This window comes from Saccopteryx bilineata, chromosome X, assembly GCF_036850765.1.
Source record: "Saccopteryx bilineata isolate mSacBil1 chromosome X, mSacBil1_pri_phased_curated, whole genome shotgun sequence".
NCBI lineage: Eukaryota > Metazoa > Chordata > Mammalia > Chiroptera > Emballonuridae > Saccopteryx > Saccopteryx bilineata.
This window is the reverse complement of record NC_089502.1, coordinates 134,950,914-134,967,061: the sequence shown is the minus strand read 5'-3', so window position 1 is coordinate 134,967,061 and position 16,148 is coordinate 134,950,914. Positions and strand designations below refer to the sequence as shown.

At 42.7% G+C, this 16,148-nt stretch overlaps 1 protein-coding gene across 1 annotated transcript in view; it reads left to right on the top strand.

Moving 5' to 3' along the window:
• The window catches only part of LOC136316917 (sal-like protein 4), a 63,825-nt gene that overhangs the window by 46,653 nt on the left and 1,024 nt on the right, over nucleotides 1-16,148 (top strand). The window contains exons 4-5 of the mRNA XM_066249279.1: nucleotides 1,424-1,503; nucleotides 12,794-15,894. Of these exons, the coding sequence (XP_066105376.1) occupies nucleotides 12,853-15,894 (3,042 nt within the window). The 5' untranslated portion in view covers nucleotides 1,424-1,503; nucleotides 12,794-12,852. The remainder of the gene's footprint in view (nucleotides 1-1,423; nucleotides 1,504-12,793; nucleotides 15,895-16,148) is intronic.

Genomic DNA, 16,148 nt, shown 5'->3' with positions numbered 1-16,148 from the left:
GTAAGTTGTATGAGCCAATAAATGACCAGTGGCATAAGGCAGTTTCAACTGTTATTCTGTCCCTTGCCAGCAAACTGACTCACCTAGCAAAGCCCTGCCTTGCTGTGTACATAGCTGGTGCTACCGCAGCACTGGCTTCCACAATAGTTTTTACCTAAACAAAAAATTGCTGTGTAATATGGGTGTTCAGAGATAAAACACTGAGCACATCTCACTCATATATGATCATTTTATGTGCTAAGAAACAATTAAAAATTTTTTTTTAAGTAAGAGGAGGGGAGATAGTGAGATAGACTCCCGCATATGCTCCCATCGGGATCCACCCAGTAACCCCATCTGGGGCCGATGCTGGAGTACTAAGCTATTTTTAGCACCCAAGGCTGATGTGGTTGAACCAGTTGAGTCACTGGCTGAAGGAGGGGAGGAGGAGTGAAGAGGGAAATGGTTGAGAGGAGAAGCAGATGGTTGCCTCTCCAGTGTTCCCTGAGTGGGAATGGAACCCGAGAAGTCCATATGCCAGGCTGACGATGCTCTATGCACTGAGCAACCAGCCAGGGCCGCCTAGAACAAATTCATTAGAGCTGTAATGTGAACTATTTATTTACATAAATAGCATAATAAGTGCTTGTTTATACAGAATCCCCTTGATATTAGGAGATGTATAACATCATCATTTGATCAGCGAGTTTTGGCAACTGGCCATTCTATTTTCCTTCTTAGCATAACATTTCCATTAATTTTGTGAGTAGTTCTACAAATTTGTTGGCAGTAGTACAAGTTGAACCTTTAGCATCCTGGAAAGCACAATTTTGAGGTTATCCTGGAAATTCTCAGTTTATCTGAGAGGTCGTTGTGCTTTGTTAATGAACAGTATTCAAAGGGTTCAGTGGCCTTCTGCCACTATTTGACAGTTTCAGAACGGGCAAAGTACAGAGATCTGGAGACAAAGTCTAATTTTTATATAATTATAGTATTTCTTATTCCTGTTCTTTTTTGTCTGCCCAACACACTTACAGATTTTCTTGTCCCAGCAATACAGTCAGTTTTCGCACAGACTTACTATTCACTTTAACATTTATGAATTTATTCTGCACTGCAGTACTTAGATAACTTTTTCTTAGCTGCTTTTATGTTTCAATGGACTGCTGACCCAGTTTTACAAATTGGGAATATGAAGAAGTGTTTTGGTTACAACAAAAAATGAAAATTGGACAAATCTAAGTAATAATATGCAAATGACATAACAATACTTTAGCTGAGGTCAACTGTTCCCTAGCAACTGAATGTTAGCTGAAAGAAACTGATCAATTCAGTCTTTATGGTGAATGCACAAACTTTAGAATTGTAATAGTAATTGGAGTCTCTGTGAAAATCCTAATTTACTTTACATTTCATATTTATTTGTTTTTATTTTTCCTCTCAGACTCCTGAACGGTGGACCCCTTCTGCAGACCTGGCCTCACCAGTGATCTGAGGACTACACTCAGCCAGCACTTGTCGGAGGTATGCTACTTGTTGGAAGGTGACTAAGGAGGGCTCTGGGACAGGAAAGCCTTGGCAGTAGGAAGGAGAACCATTGGCATCAACACTGTATAATTTATCAAAATATCCACAGTAGGGGACTTTTAAGGTCTTCTCTCTCAGTCACTTTCAAGTATACAATACAATATTGTTAACTATAGTCACCATGCTGTATATTACATCCCAGAACTTACTCATCTTATTTAAAATTACATTTATGGTGGGTGGCATTGGGTAATAGGACCATATAGGTTTCCGATGTAGATTTCTATGACACATGATCTGTATACTGCACTGTGTGCCCACCTCCCAAAGTCAAATCATCCTCCGTCTCCGTATATTTGACCCCCTTTACCCTTTACTGTGTCCCCGTCCCTCCGGTGACCACCATACTATAGTCTGTGCCTATGAGTTTCAGTTTGATATCCCACATTTGAGTGAAATCATATAGTTCTTAGCTTTTCCTGCCTAATTTTGCTTAGCATAATATTCTCAGGGTCCATCCATGTTGTTGAAAATGGCAGGATTTCATCTTCTTGTGACTGAGTGTATTTTATTGTACACATGTATCACATTTTCTTTATCTGACTCTATTAAAGGACACTTTGGTTGTCTCCATGTCTCAGCCACAGTGAATAATGCTGCAGTGAACCTGGGGGTGCCTATATCTTTGTGAATAAATGTTTTTAAGTTTTCCAGGTAGATACCTAGAAGAGAGACTTCTGGGTCATTTGGTAACTATTCTTAATTCTTTATGAAACTGCCAGACTGTTTTCCATAGTGGCTGTAGCAGTTTACATTCTCATTACAGTGAATGAGGGTTCCTTTTTCTTCACAGCCTCTCCAGCACTTGTTACCACCTGTCTTGTTGATAAAAGGCAATCTGCCTGACCAGGCGGCGGCGCAGCGGATAGAGCGTCGGACTGGGATGTGGAGGACCCACGTTCGAGACCCCGAGGTCGCCAGCTTGAGCACGGGCTCATCTGGTTTGAGCACAGCTCACCAGCTTGGACCCAGGGTTGCTGCTTGAACAAGGGGTCACTCGGTCTGCTGAAGGCCCGCGGTCAAGGCACATATGAGAAAGCAATCAATGAACAACTAAGGTGTTGCAACGAAAAACTGATGATTGATGCTTCTCATCACTCTCTGTTCCTGTCTGTCCCTCCCTATCTATCCCTCTCTCTGTCTTTGCCACAAAAGAAAAAAGAAAAAAAAAAAGGCAGTCTAAGCGGTGTGAGGTGATATCTCATTGTGCTTTTGATTCGCATTTCCCTACTAGCTAGTGGAGAGGGGCATCTTCATTTATGTGCAGGCTGTGTGTCTTCTTGGGAGACGTGTCTATTCAGGTCCTCTGCCCATTTTTAAATTGGATTGTTTGTTTTTGTTGAGTTTTATGAGTTCTTTATATATTTTGGATATTAACCCCTTGTCAGAGCTATTGTTTGCAAATATCTCCGATTCAGTCAGTTGCCTTTTTGTTCTGTTATAGGTTTCTTTTGCTGTGCACAAACTTTTTAGTGTGACATAGTCCCATTCATTTATTTTTGCCTTTACTTCCCTTGCCTTTGGTGACTTTGATTTGGGGTCAAATTCATAAAATGTTTTTTATGACCAAGGTTCATAAGTTTAGTACCTATGTTTTCTTCTATTTAATTTATTATTTCACATCTTATATTTAGGTCTTTGATCTATTTTGAATTTTTATACATACATGGGGACAAACTAGTCTAGTTTCATTCTTTTGCATGTGTGTTTCTAATTTTTCCAGCACTATTTATTGAAGAGGCTCTCTTTTCTCCATTGTGTATTGTTGGCTCCTTTGTCAAAAATTATTTGCCTGTATACATGTGGATTTATTTCTGGGCTCTCAATTCTGTTATAGAGAACTTACTCATTTTATAACTTGAGGTTTGTACCCTTTGACCGACACCTGTCCATTTCTTCCTCTCCTGAGGCCCTGGCAACCACCATTCTAGTCTCTGTCTCTATGAGCTCGATATTTTTAGATTCCATATATACTTGAGATCATAGAATATTTGTCTTTCTCTGTCTGACTGTTTTATGGATGTCCTCATGGTCTGTCCATATTGTGGCATTTGTCAAGATTTCTTTCATTTGTATGGCAGAATAATATTTCATTATTTGCATATGCCGTATTTTGTTTATCCACTCATCTGTTGGTAAAAATTAGGGCCAGATAATTATATTTTTTAAAATTTAGTTATTATTTTACATGTTTATATTCTGCCTCATTCTTATGATATTTTAGGTGTGCTAAAAGTACTGCAAATGTGTTAGAGTCCATATCTTTCTTTTTTAAACTTTTAAAACAATTTTATTGATTGATTTTTAGAGAGAGAGAGAGAGAAGAAGCAGGAAGCATCAGCTCATACCATACTGTTCACAAAAATTAGGGGATATTTAAAAATGAATGTGAAACTATAAAATATCCCCTCAGTTTTGGGAGCAGAATAGTTGCTTTCCATATGTGCCTTGACCAGGCAAGGCCAGGGTTTCGAACCGGCGACCTCAGCGTTCCAGGTTTATGCTTTATCCACTGTGCCAGCGCAGGTCAGGTTGCTTCATTCTTATATAAATTAATTTGAGGGAGAATTTTTATTTATTTAAAAAGAAAGAAAGAAAAATACTGGCCGTGAAGCACAGTTGGTTGAGTGTCTCCCGATACTTCAGGTTGTGGGTTTGATTCCGGTCAGGGCACAATCATCAAGCAATGAATGCAGAAATAAGGGAAAAAGAAATCAGTATTTCTCTTTCTCTCTTTCTTCTCTCTCTAAAATCAGTAAATAAAATTTTAAAAAGGTATCAAACAAAAAAAGAACAAAGAAAAATAAGACCTCAAAGCCTGCTTAGAGTTAGCCTTACTAACTTACTAAGTACATTTTGGATGTGTGGTTTGAAAGTTGCTAAAAGGAGGCCCTGGCCGGTTGGCTCAGTGGTAGAGCATCAGCCTAGCGTGTGGGAGTCCCAGGTTCGATTCCCGGCCAGGGCACACAGGAGAGGCACCCATCTGCTTCTCCACCCCTCCCCCTCTCCTTCTTCTCTGTCTCTCTCTTCCCCTCCGGCAGCCAAGGCTCCATTGGAGCAAAGTTTGCCCAGGCGCTGAAGATGGCTCTGTGGCCTCTGCCTCAGGCGCTAGAATGGCTCTGATTGCAACAGAGCGACGCCCGGATGGGCAGAGCATCGCCCCCTGGTGGGCGTGCCGGGTGGATACTGGTCGGGCGCATGCGGGAGTCTGTCTGACTGCCTTCCCATTTCTGGCTTTGGAAAAAGAAAAAAAAAAAAAGTTGCTAAAAGGAATTTTTTTTTTTTTTTTTTTTTTTTACAGAGAGAGAGGGATAGATAGGGACAGACAGACAGGAATGGAGAGAGATGAGAAGCACCAATCATTAGTTTTTTGTTGAGACACCTTAGTTGTTCATTGATTGCTTTCTCATATGTGCGTTGACTGTGGGGCTACAGCAGACCGAGTAACCCCTTGCTCGAGCCAGCAATCTTGGATTCAAGATGGTGAGCTTTGCTCAAACCAGATGAGCCTGCGTTCAAGCTGGCGACCTCGGGGTCTCGAACCTGGGTCCTCTGCATCCCAGTCCAACTCTCTATCCACTGCACCTCCACCTGGTCAGGCCTAAAAGGAATGTTTTAAAGTAAATTCACTATTTAAGATCTGAACTGCATTATTTTCTGGGTTCAGGAAGCTCTTCTCTGATCGGAGAAGAGCTTCCTGAACCCAGAAAATAATGCAGTTCAGATCTTAAATATCCAGATATGTGTAAATGTATCTAATACAGAATATTTATATTATATGTTTTCTGTGCTCTAAGTCAACTAGGTTATGAAAATCAATGATGACCCAACAAAACAATAGAGATAATTATTTAACAAAATGATTCATAGTAAGATTTATTTTAAAGCCTATCATGAATCTGTTCAAATTTCAGTTATCCTTGTGAAAATCCTGTTTATACAGTTTCAGAAACCTACCTAGCATACCCACCGTGTCAAGTGAGACCTCGCCGAGCTATTAAACCCATTTCCCCCACAGGGTGGGAAAGAGCAATAGCTGTCAGGAAGCGTGGGAAAAGGCTGGAGGCCTGTCCTCCCCACCTGGACACCCAGACGAGCTACCTCATGTGGTCCTGCTCTCAGGAACCGTGGCCTTCCCTGGGGGACTGATCCAGGGGAAGAAAGAGGAAGGGAGAGGCAAGGGTTCAAAGGGCACCGCTTTAGAAGGCTTAGTTGCACTGCTCCGCCTGCTGAGTCTTAATGTTTGTTTTTAGTTGAAGTAGTCCAAGTAGTCCGAGGTGACCATGGCATTTGCATGATGTAATGAAGTGGCAAAGAGTGGCAACACCTGGTGTGAAGTGTTGCTTGTTTGTGTCAGTGTAGATTGGTGTAAGCTGGTGGTTACATTCCAAGCATGACTTGGGTTAAGGAGAGGAACTAGATTGTTTTCATACCCACCACACACTGTTCTTTCTTTGCTCCAACTAGGAAATAATGGCGAGGTGGTAGTGACATGCTGTGCATTTAAACAATTTTTTAAAAAATTGAGACATAATTCACACATTAGAAAATGCACCCTTTTAAGGTGTATAATTCAGTGGGTTTTAGTATATTCACAAGGTTATGCGGACATTACAACTCATTCCAGAACATTTTCATCACCCCAAAAGGAAACCATGTCCTCACTAACAGTCACTCCCCATTTTCTGCCTTCTGCCCCCATCCAGCCCCAGGCAGCCACTCTGTCTCTATAGATTTGCCTGCTCTGGACATTTCACAGAAATAGAATCATATACTATATGGTCCTGTATGGCTTATTTCACTTAGCATAATGTTTTCCAGTTTTATCCATATTGTAGCTTGTACCATTACTTCATTCCTTTTTATTGTCCAATAATATTTCATTGTATGGGTAGACCACATTTTGTTTATCTGTGCATCAGTTGGCAGATTTGTTTCCATTTTATGGATAAATGAATCACACTGCTATGAACATATGTGTACAAGTTTTTGGTGGACATATGTTTTCATTTCTAATTGCTGTGTCATGTGGTAATTCTGTGTTTAATTTTTTAAGGAACTTAGACAGCTATCCTAAGAGCTGCACCATTCTATAGTCCCATCAGCAGTGTATGATGGTCCCAGTTTCTCTGCATCCTCACACTTGTTATTATCTCTCTGTTTGATTCTAGTCATCCTAGTGGGTCATGCTATGTATTTGATGGACTCTCATACTTTTGCCTAAATATATATTTTAAGTCAGTTGTTATCTCTGGGGGTGTAATAGGCTTGAAAAGTTTTCTAATAGTGCTTTTCTAAAGGATCAAAAGTGCGTTGAGGCTTTGCTAGGTGGGTTCTGGCTCCAGAAAGCATGGTTAAAAAATCCATTGGCTTAAATGAAGCAGCTGGTTTAGGTCAATATAGAGAATGAGTTTCCTGAACTCAAAAAATGTTTCCAATTTTTCTGTTGCATGAAGCCTGTATTATAGCCTCATTGTACATTAAGGGCTTTTTCTATGAATGCAAGTATAGCACTCTGATTCTGAAATGGAAATAATTACAGAGGTGGTAAACTCTTTAATTTCTTTTAATCCAGTGTTCTTTTTGTTACTGAATTGGCATATGTACTAATGTGGAAACTGGTTGAAAACACGTATTCCCCCAAGAAGTTCTGAAGCTAAAAAAAGAAAAACTCCAGCTTATTAGTGGGTGCTGCTGTTCCTGGCTCCCATTTCAGTTAAAGGGTCGAGTCTTGTGAGGATACTATGCCACATGTGAAATAAACATCCTCTTCAAAATGAACATACTCTTCTAATTTCTTTCGGTACAAAAGGAAGGCAGGCATTGTCAGCCAGATGTGCTGAACTTTCTCATGAGGTCACATTCTTTAAAAAAAATCTGAGTAGTTGCCAGAGATGTCATTATTTTCAAAGAGAAAGGGATGAGCTATATTGTTATTTTAACATTTCTGTCTAGTGTTAAGGTTGAAAAACAGATATAGGAGTCCAAGTGAAAGCTTGCATATTGGAATTAAAGCTGGGACTGCTAAGGGGTGCTCATATGGGTTGGAATTTTATTTAAAACTAAAATATTTTATTTTGGAAAACTTCAAACATAAAAATTAGAGGGATTGATATAATTCTCCTCTTATACCCATTACTCAGCTAAAACAGTTGTTAGTATTTTGCGATTCTTGTTTCAAACTAATCTCTCCCAGCTTTTTTCTTTTGTGTCTGAGTAATTTAATGCAAATTAACAATACTGTACCATTTGCCTGTAGATAATACAGAATGCATCCATAAGGGTTTTTCATAAACACTATGTCATTATCACACTTTATTTTTTATTTTCTTTATTTTCTTATTTTATTTTATTTTTTGTATTTTTCTGAAGCTTGAAACGGGGAGAGATAGTCAGACAGACTCCCGCATGCGCCCGACCAGGATCCACCCGGCACACCCACCAGGGGGCAACGCTCTGCCCACCAAGGGGCGATGCTCTGCCCCTCCGGGGCGTCCCTCTGTCGCGACCAGAGCCACTCTAGCGCCTGGGGCAGAGGCCAAGGAGCCATCCCCAGCGCCCGGGCCATCCTTGCTCCAGTGGAGCCTCGGCTGCGGGAGGGGAAGAGAGAGACAGAGAGGAAGGAGAGGCGGAGGGGTGGAGAAGCAGATGGGCACTTCTCCTGTGTGCCCTGGCCGGGAATTGAACCCGGGATCCCCTGCACGCCAGGCCGACACTCTACCACTGAGCCAACCGGCCAGGGCCACACTTTATTTTTTAAATTTATTGATTGATTTTAGAGAGACAGAGGAAGAGAGGGAGGGAGGGATGGAGAGAGAGAGAGAGAGAGAGAGAGAGAGAGAGAGAGAAACAGGGAGTCATTCATTTGTTGTTTCACTTAGTTCTGCATTCATTGGTCGCTTCCTGTATGTGCCCTGATGGGAATAGAACCCACAACCTTGGCATTTCGCATTGCTTTAACTGACTGAGCTAACTGGCCAGGACCTATTATCACATTTTAAAAATCAATAGCATCATTTAACATCATCTAATACACAGTTCACAATTAAATTTCCCTTATGGTTGACTTTGTTTAAGTTTTTTTTTATTATGGAAATTCAGACATTCACAACATAAAAAGGATAATAAAATGAACCTCCTCATGTATGTATCTATCACCCACTTTTGACAATTATCAACTCTCAGTTTTCATCTATAATCCCACATGTTCCCCTATTACAGTTTTATTTTTCTTTCAAATAGATTTCTTTTTTTATTGTGGTAACATTCATCTAACATAAAATTCACCATTTCCACCATTTAAAAGTTTACAATTAAGTAGCTTTAGTAATTCATGATCTTGTGTAACCATCACAGCTACCTAATTGCAGGAGGTTTTTATCATCCCAAAAGGAAACCCCATTTCCCTTAAGCAGTCATTCCCCTTCCCCCTCCCTCCAGTCCTGCCAAACACTAATCTGCTCTAGGTCTCTGGGATATATGTATTCTGAATATTTCATACAAATGGATATCCCTTGTAATTTTGAAGTGAATCTGAAACAATATAATTTTACTCATAAATACTTGACCCTTTCTCTCTCTTTCCCCTCTCTCTCTCTCTCTCTCTATATATATATATATATGTATATATATATATTTTTTTTTAAGGTGATAGAAGGGGAGATAATGAGGCAGACTCCCACATGAGCCCCGGCTGGGATCCAACTGGCAACCCCATCTGGGGCCAATGCTGGAGTACCACGCTATTTTTAGCACCTCAGGCTGATGAGTTCCAACAGGGCTATTCTCAGTGCCCAGTGCCATACTCAAACCAATTGAGCTACTGGCTGTGGGAGAGGAAGAGGGAGAGAAGTGGGGGGGAGAAGCAGATGGTCACTTCTCCTGTGTGCCCTAACCAGGAATCAAACACAGGACATCCATACGCCAGGCAGATTCTCTATCCACTGAGCCCCTGGCTAGGGCCCACAGTATATCTTTATAAGGACTTTTTTTACACTTAACCATAAAATTATTGTCACATCTGAAAAAATCAAACAATAATTACTACCATAGAATATCAAATTTCCATTTGTGTCACGAGTGCCATACATTTGTTATAGTTTGTGTGAATGAGGACCCAAATAAGATCCACAGATTGTGATTGAATTATATGCACTTTAAATCTCTTTTCCTGTGTGATTCCCACCATCCCAATCTCCTCTTTTATTTCTTGAAAGTTATTTGTTGAAGAAGTCAAATTGTCTTGTAAAGAACCCTTCTGTCTGGCTTTGGCTGCTTACTTCTCTGTGGTGGTGTGTAACATGTTCCTTGGTCTTCTGCATTTCCTGCCCACTGATAGTTCTGTCTAGAGTTACACTGTCCGACATAGTGGCCACTGGCATTTTGTGGTTGTTGAGCACTTGAGGTGTGACTAGTGGCAAAGACTTTCTCCTTGGCCAAACTTGAGACAACCTCCTCTGAGTCCGAATCTTTTTGACTAGGTTCTGGCCTTGGGCTTTGTCCTTGCTCTGCTTACGTCCATTTTGGCAAGAATCCTTCTGGGTTAGTTTAGTGAAAAATCTTTCATTCTTAATATCTGATAAAATTCCTCATCCCCTACCTTCAATATCTTATCACTCTGGCCTACCTTCAGGTGAGTCTGTCTTAGAAGAAGCCCACTAGCCTGATGTTTCATCTTAGTAATTTTTCATCCACTGATTCTTGCTCTGTTCTTTGGATATAAATCTTCACTTTTCCCTGTATTTGCAGTTGAGCCCAATCTTTCTCCCCTACTGCAAAACCCCAGTGTAGTTGTACTCTTGAATAGAAGAGTCTGCCTTACTATCTTTAACAAGTATCTGAATAATAAGTTTTTTTATTTATTCATTTTTATTAGAGAGAGAGAGAGAGAGAGAGAGGAAAGAGAGAGAGAGAACAGAGGGAGGAGCAGGAAGCATCAACTCCCATATGTGCCTTGACCAAGCAAGCCTGAGGTTTCAAACCAGTAACCTCAGCATCCCAGGTCAATGCTTTACCCAGTGCACCACCACAGGTCAGGCTCTGAATAATAAGTTTTTAAACACTAGTTGAAATTGAGATGTGCTGTGAGTGTGAAGTACATACCAGATTTTGAAGATTTAGTACAAGAAGGAATGTAAACCATCTCTTTAATAATTTATATTGATTTCATGTTGATATGATACTATTTTAGGTATATTGGGTTGAATAAATGTTAGTAAAGTTAATTTCACATATTTATTTTAGTTGTTTTTAATGTGGCTGCAAGAAGATATAAAATGACATAGTGGCTTGCATTGGGCAGTGTTCATTTAGAGAGATTTGATGAAACTGAGGTTTGCTCTTTTGGCAATTGTACTTCATAGGTAGCATTGTATATGACTAGCAAGAACCACATGTCTGACTTTTTGTATATTAGCAGCCACTGATGATCATTGTTCAGATTTATTTACTCATTAAGGGTTGTAAAGTGGTGATATTTTAATTTTGTCATTCCTTCTGTAATTTTACTTCCTCTACTGTTTGGTCACTGGTGGTACAGCTCGAAAGAGAAGGCAAGATCAATATTTGGTTCTTTCCTTTATTAATTCTCAAAATTATCAGTTGGCTCATAAGCCATTGATAGACTTTAAAAATATTTAAGAGTGCTTATTTTTATGTGCTTGTCAGAACGATCTACAAAGCTTATTACATGGGAATGATGATGCAGGTTTGTAAGCAAATTGAATACCATCTGCTTACAAACTGAGATAATAAATGGTTTGTAATAGTCAAGAATGTCAATGGCATGAGACAAAGAAAGATAAACTGCTGCAGATGAGAGGAGAGTAAGGAGAATTGACAATTAAATACAATGTGTTCCTGAACCTGGATCCTGCATAAGGAAAGAAAAGGTGTTTTTTTTTTTTTCCTTTTTTACTCTAAAAAAACAGTGGGACAGTTGGTGACAATTGAACAAAGTTTGTAGATTAGATGATAGTAAATTTCCAGATTTTGATAATTGTATAGTGGTTATGCAAGAGAATATTCTCGTTTTTAGGAAATGTACACTGAAGTATACAAGGGTAAAGGGATTTTATGCCTATAACTTATTTTTAAATGAATCATAAAAATATATCTAGAAAGAGAGGGGGAAAGGAAGAAGGAGAGAGAGAGAACGAGAAAGAGAGAGAGACAGAACAAATATGGAAACACTTAGGGAGTCTGGGTGAAATGTATATGGTAATTCTTTGTACTATTTTTGCAATTTTCTGTGAAAGGTTTGACTTTGGGTGATGGGCACAATGCAGTATACAGATGATATATCATAGAGATATAAACCTATATGATCCTATTAATTCATGTCACCTCATTAAGTTGAATTAAAAACCAAAATTACTGCAAAAGATTAATAAACTAATATAATGTTTATGAATTTTAAAAATCCATTATAAGGTTATAAAATAGATTGGCATGAGTTTCAACTCAAAACCATAGCACTTGACAAATTTGACAGTGACGCTGTGAAGGAGAAGACAATAGTTGGGAACCATTTCTGTGAAGAGTTGTATGATGGGTTTAAAATGCATCCATAAGTTCTTTGATATTCCTTTCAAGAACTGGAGCTCAAGTCTCCTCTTGAGTGTCAGTTGGACTTAGTGACTTGTTTCTAACAAATAGAATATGGCAGAAGTGGTGTGTCTCTTCTGAGGCTAGGTCATAAGAAGATAGTGTGGTTGCAGAAGCACTCTGTGTTGGATCACTAGCTCTGAGGGCAGTCAGCTGCCTTGTTCTGAAACCACTCATGCAGCCTTGTATAGAGTCTTCATAAGAGGGCCTGAGGCCTCCTGTCAACAGCCCTGTGAGTGCACCATCTTGGACATCTAGTGACTGGCTGGACTCCTAGAGAAGAGAATGAAAGAAATGAGTGAAAATGTAAATAAAACATGAAGTTGAGATAAAATCATGTCATGGAAGTAGGTTTAAACAAGGAGATTTAGTGGTAAAGGAAATCTTGAACAGACAATTTTCCATTGTATTTCTAGTAGTTTCCAAGTAATTCTAATTCCCCCTTTAATTTAAATCAATCATTTATTGAGCTCTACATGATTAAGATGTGCTCCTTTTTCTTAAAATGCTATTTGGAAGCATCCTTGACTATGGAAAAAGTTTTTTCATGTGAATCCCTTTGTTTCTATGGTCCTATATTTGAAAAGCAATTTTATTATTTAAAATTTCTCTCCAATTCCAGGAATTTGTGGCGGACTAGGCAAATAACAGTGGCTTGCCCGGCGCCCTGATACTCACACCATGTCGAGGCGCAAGCAGGCCAGACCCAAGCACCTGAACTTGGAGAAAGACCAGGGCGAGCAGCAGCCGCAGCAGCTGGCCCCGGAGTCTGCAGACGCGGCCCTAGCAGGGCCGGCTGCGGGGGAGCAGGGGGCTCCAACGAGCCCCCCAGGGACTGGTGATGGCATGAATCGGGACCAAGTGACAGCTAAGAGGCCTCGCCGGGAAGAGACTCACATCTGTGAGAGATGCTGTGGAGAATTCTTTAGCCTCCCTGCATTCTTAGAGCATAAGACAAATTGCACTACACATCAGCCTATCTTCATCATGAACAACAGCGAGGGGCCAGTGCCTTCAGAAGACTTCTTCAGGGCAATGCCGAGCCACCAGCCCCATGGTGCCAGCAGTAAGGACAGCCACAGGGAGGATGGTGGCAGTTCACCGGACATGAAAGAGCAGCCAGGAGTGGAGTCTCCTTTGTACTCAAAGACGAAGACCACCCTGCCACTCACACCACAGGACTTAAGCTATTTACCCAAAGTCAAAGTGACCAACACTAATGTCATTCTTCAAGCACTACCGGGCACCAAGGTGGCAGTGAATCAGCGAAGAGCCGATCCAATGCCTGCCCCCCTCCCCACCCCTGTGCCCAGTGCCAACAATATCCCGTGGGTCCTGGAGCAGATCCAGGATCTACAGCAGCAGCAGCTCCAGCAGATCCAACTCACTGAGTACCTCCGAGCTCAGGTGAATATGTGGGCCAACCATGCGCTTCAGTCCGGTATGATGGGAGCCGACACCCTGAGGACCTTGGGCAGCCATATGCCCCAGCAGGTTTCTGCAGCTCTGGCTTTGCTCGGTCAGAAAGCGGGAAGCCAAGGTCTGTCTCTGGACACCTTGAAACAAGCCAGGCTACCTCATGTAAACAACTCTTCCACTACCAGCAGTGTGTCGTCAGGGTTGGGGTCCTTCACCCTGAAGCCGGATGGGTCAAAGGTCCTACCGAACTGCCACCCTTATGCTTTGCTACCTCAATCTTCAGACTCTTTGCTCTTCCAGAGCCCCTTTCCCACTGTGGCGTTAGACCCGTCCCAGAAAGGGAAGCCATCCCCAGTGGATGTCAAACCCAAAGACGAGGCCGCCCGGTACAGGCACACGTGCAAATACTGTAGCAAGGTTTTTGGGACTGAGAGGTCCTTGCAGACCCACCTCCGTTCTCACACTGGACAGAGACCTTTCGTATGCTCTATTTGTGGTCACCGGTTCACCACCGAGGGTGATCTCAGGGTACACTTTCATCAGCATCTCCAGGAGAAGGCAAACTCCCAGCCGTTTGCCAAGTTCCATGACAAGATAGCGGCAGGCATTGACGTTCCCTATTCACTCTCTGTACCTGTCCCCGTAGGTGAATCAAGTCTCTCTTTAGGCAGCCGACCTGTCCTGGTAACAGAGACCCCCAGTGTAGGGCTACCTCAGAATCTCTCTTGGGGGACTAACCCCAAAGATCTAATGGGTGGCCCACTGGCCAGTGCCCCGCAGCCCAGGCCTTCACTAGAATGTGAGGATGGAGCCATACCCTCTGGCATGGGGCCAAACCATAATTCCCTAAGGGTTGGTGGCTTCCAAGAGAGAGGTGCACTTCAGTCAGGGTCAGAGACCCTGAAGTTGCAGCAGCTGGTGGAGAATATAGACAAGACCACCACTGACGCTACTGAATGTCTCATTTGCCACCGTGTCTTAAGCTGTGAAAGCTCCCTCAAAATGCATTACCGCACCCATACCAGGCAGAGACCATTTCAGTGTACGGTATGTGACAGAGTCTTCTCCACCAAAGACAACCTGGAGACACATTTCAGGTCTCACCAAGCCGACACATCCATAAAGACACAGCATTCGTGTCCCATCTGCCAGGAGAAGTTTACCAACGCAGTCATGTTGCAGCAACATATTCGGATGCACATGGATGGTCAGATTCCCACAACACCCCTGCTGCAGAATCCCTGTGACCCTACTGGTCCTGAGCTGATGATGGGTGGTGACAGTGGCAGCAGAAGTGCCATCCGTCATGATGATGTTGTCAAAAGCATTGATGTACACAAAGTTGGCTCCCAGGATGCTCCCAGCAGCTCCTTGAAGGTGCCTATGCATCTTCCCAGCATCCACTCGGCATCGCCCATGCCAGGGTACACCGTGATGCCCCCCGTAAATATCCTGGGGAAAGTGGGTCCTCCGCCTGTGGCCCAGCAGTGGCAGAGCAGCAGAGAAGACAGTTCGGTGCAGAGTGGTGGCTTGACCAAAAACTTGCCATCCACAGTGGTGGGAAACCAGGAGTACCAGAACCGAGGGCCAGAGGTCCGGGAGAGCGCACCCTTTCAGGCCCTCTCCCCGGCCAGCAGCCAAGCAGACAGAATCCAGTACAAGTCTGCTGCTGGTGGCAAGATGGAGAGCGCAGAGAGCAGCCGCGCTGAGATGAAAGGTTGGGGCAGTCTGCCATCAGCATTTGTTCGAGCCCAGCCAAACCATGTCAAACTTGAAGTGCCTAGTGCATTTGGACCCCCTACCATGTTTCCAAGCATGACACCTTTGATAGTGGCCCAGCCAGGCCAACAGGGCAAGCCACCCGGCTGCACATGGTACGGGAAGAACTTCTCAGCCAGTGCTCTTCAGATCCCTGAGAGGACTTACACTGGGGAGAGACCTTTCATGAGTAATATATATGGGGGAAGTTTCACCACCAAAGGCAACTTGCCGGTCCACTATATGGTACCTGGGGCCAACCATAGCGCTGCGTATTGTGGAAATGCAATGGCCATTGAGAACCCCATGGCTTTGTTAGGACCAGATGGAAAGAGGCTCCCTGTGAGGTTTCCCCAGGAAATCACGGCCCCTTCAGTGAATGTGAACCCTGTTGTGTGGAACCAGTACACCACCATGCTCAATGGTCGTGTGCCCATGAAGACCAACCAGATCTCTGTGATCCAGCGTGTAGGCTTTCCTACCCTTCCGGGTTCCCTGGGGGCCAGCTCTGTCCTCAGTAACACCACTGTCTCACCTGACCAGGCGGTGGCACAGTGGATAGAGCATCAGTCTGGGATGCTGAGGACCCAGGTTCAGAATCCCAAGGTTGCTGGCTTGAGCCCAAAGGTCACTGGCTCGAGCAAGGGGACATTGGCTCGTCTTGAGCCCCCGAGTCAAGGCATGCAGGAGAAGCAATCAATGGACAACTAAAGTGCCACCACTACAAGTTAATGCTTCTCATCTCTCTCCCTCCTGTCTGTGTTCTCTCTCTTCTCTCTCTCTCTCTCTGTCTCTCTCTC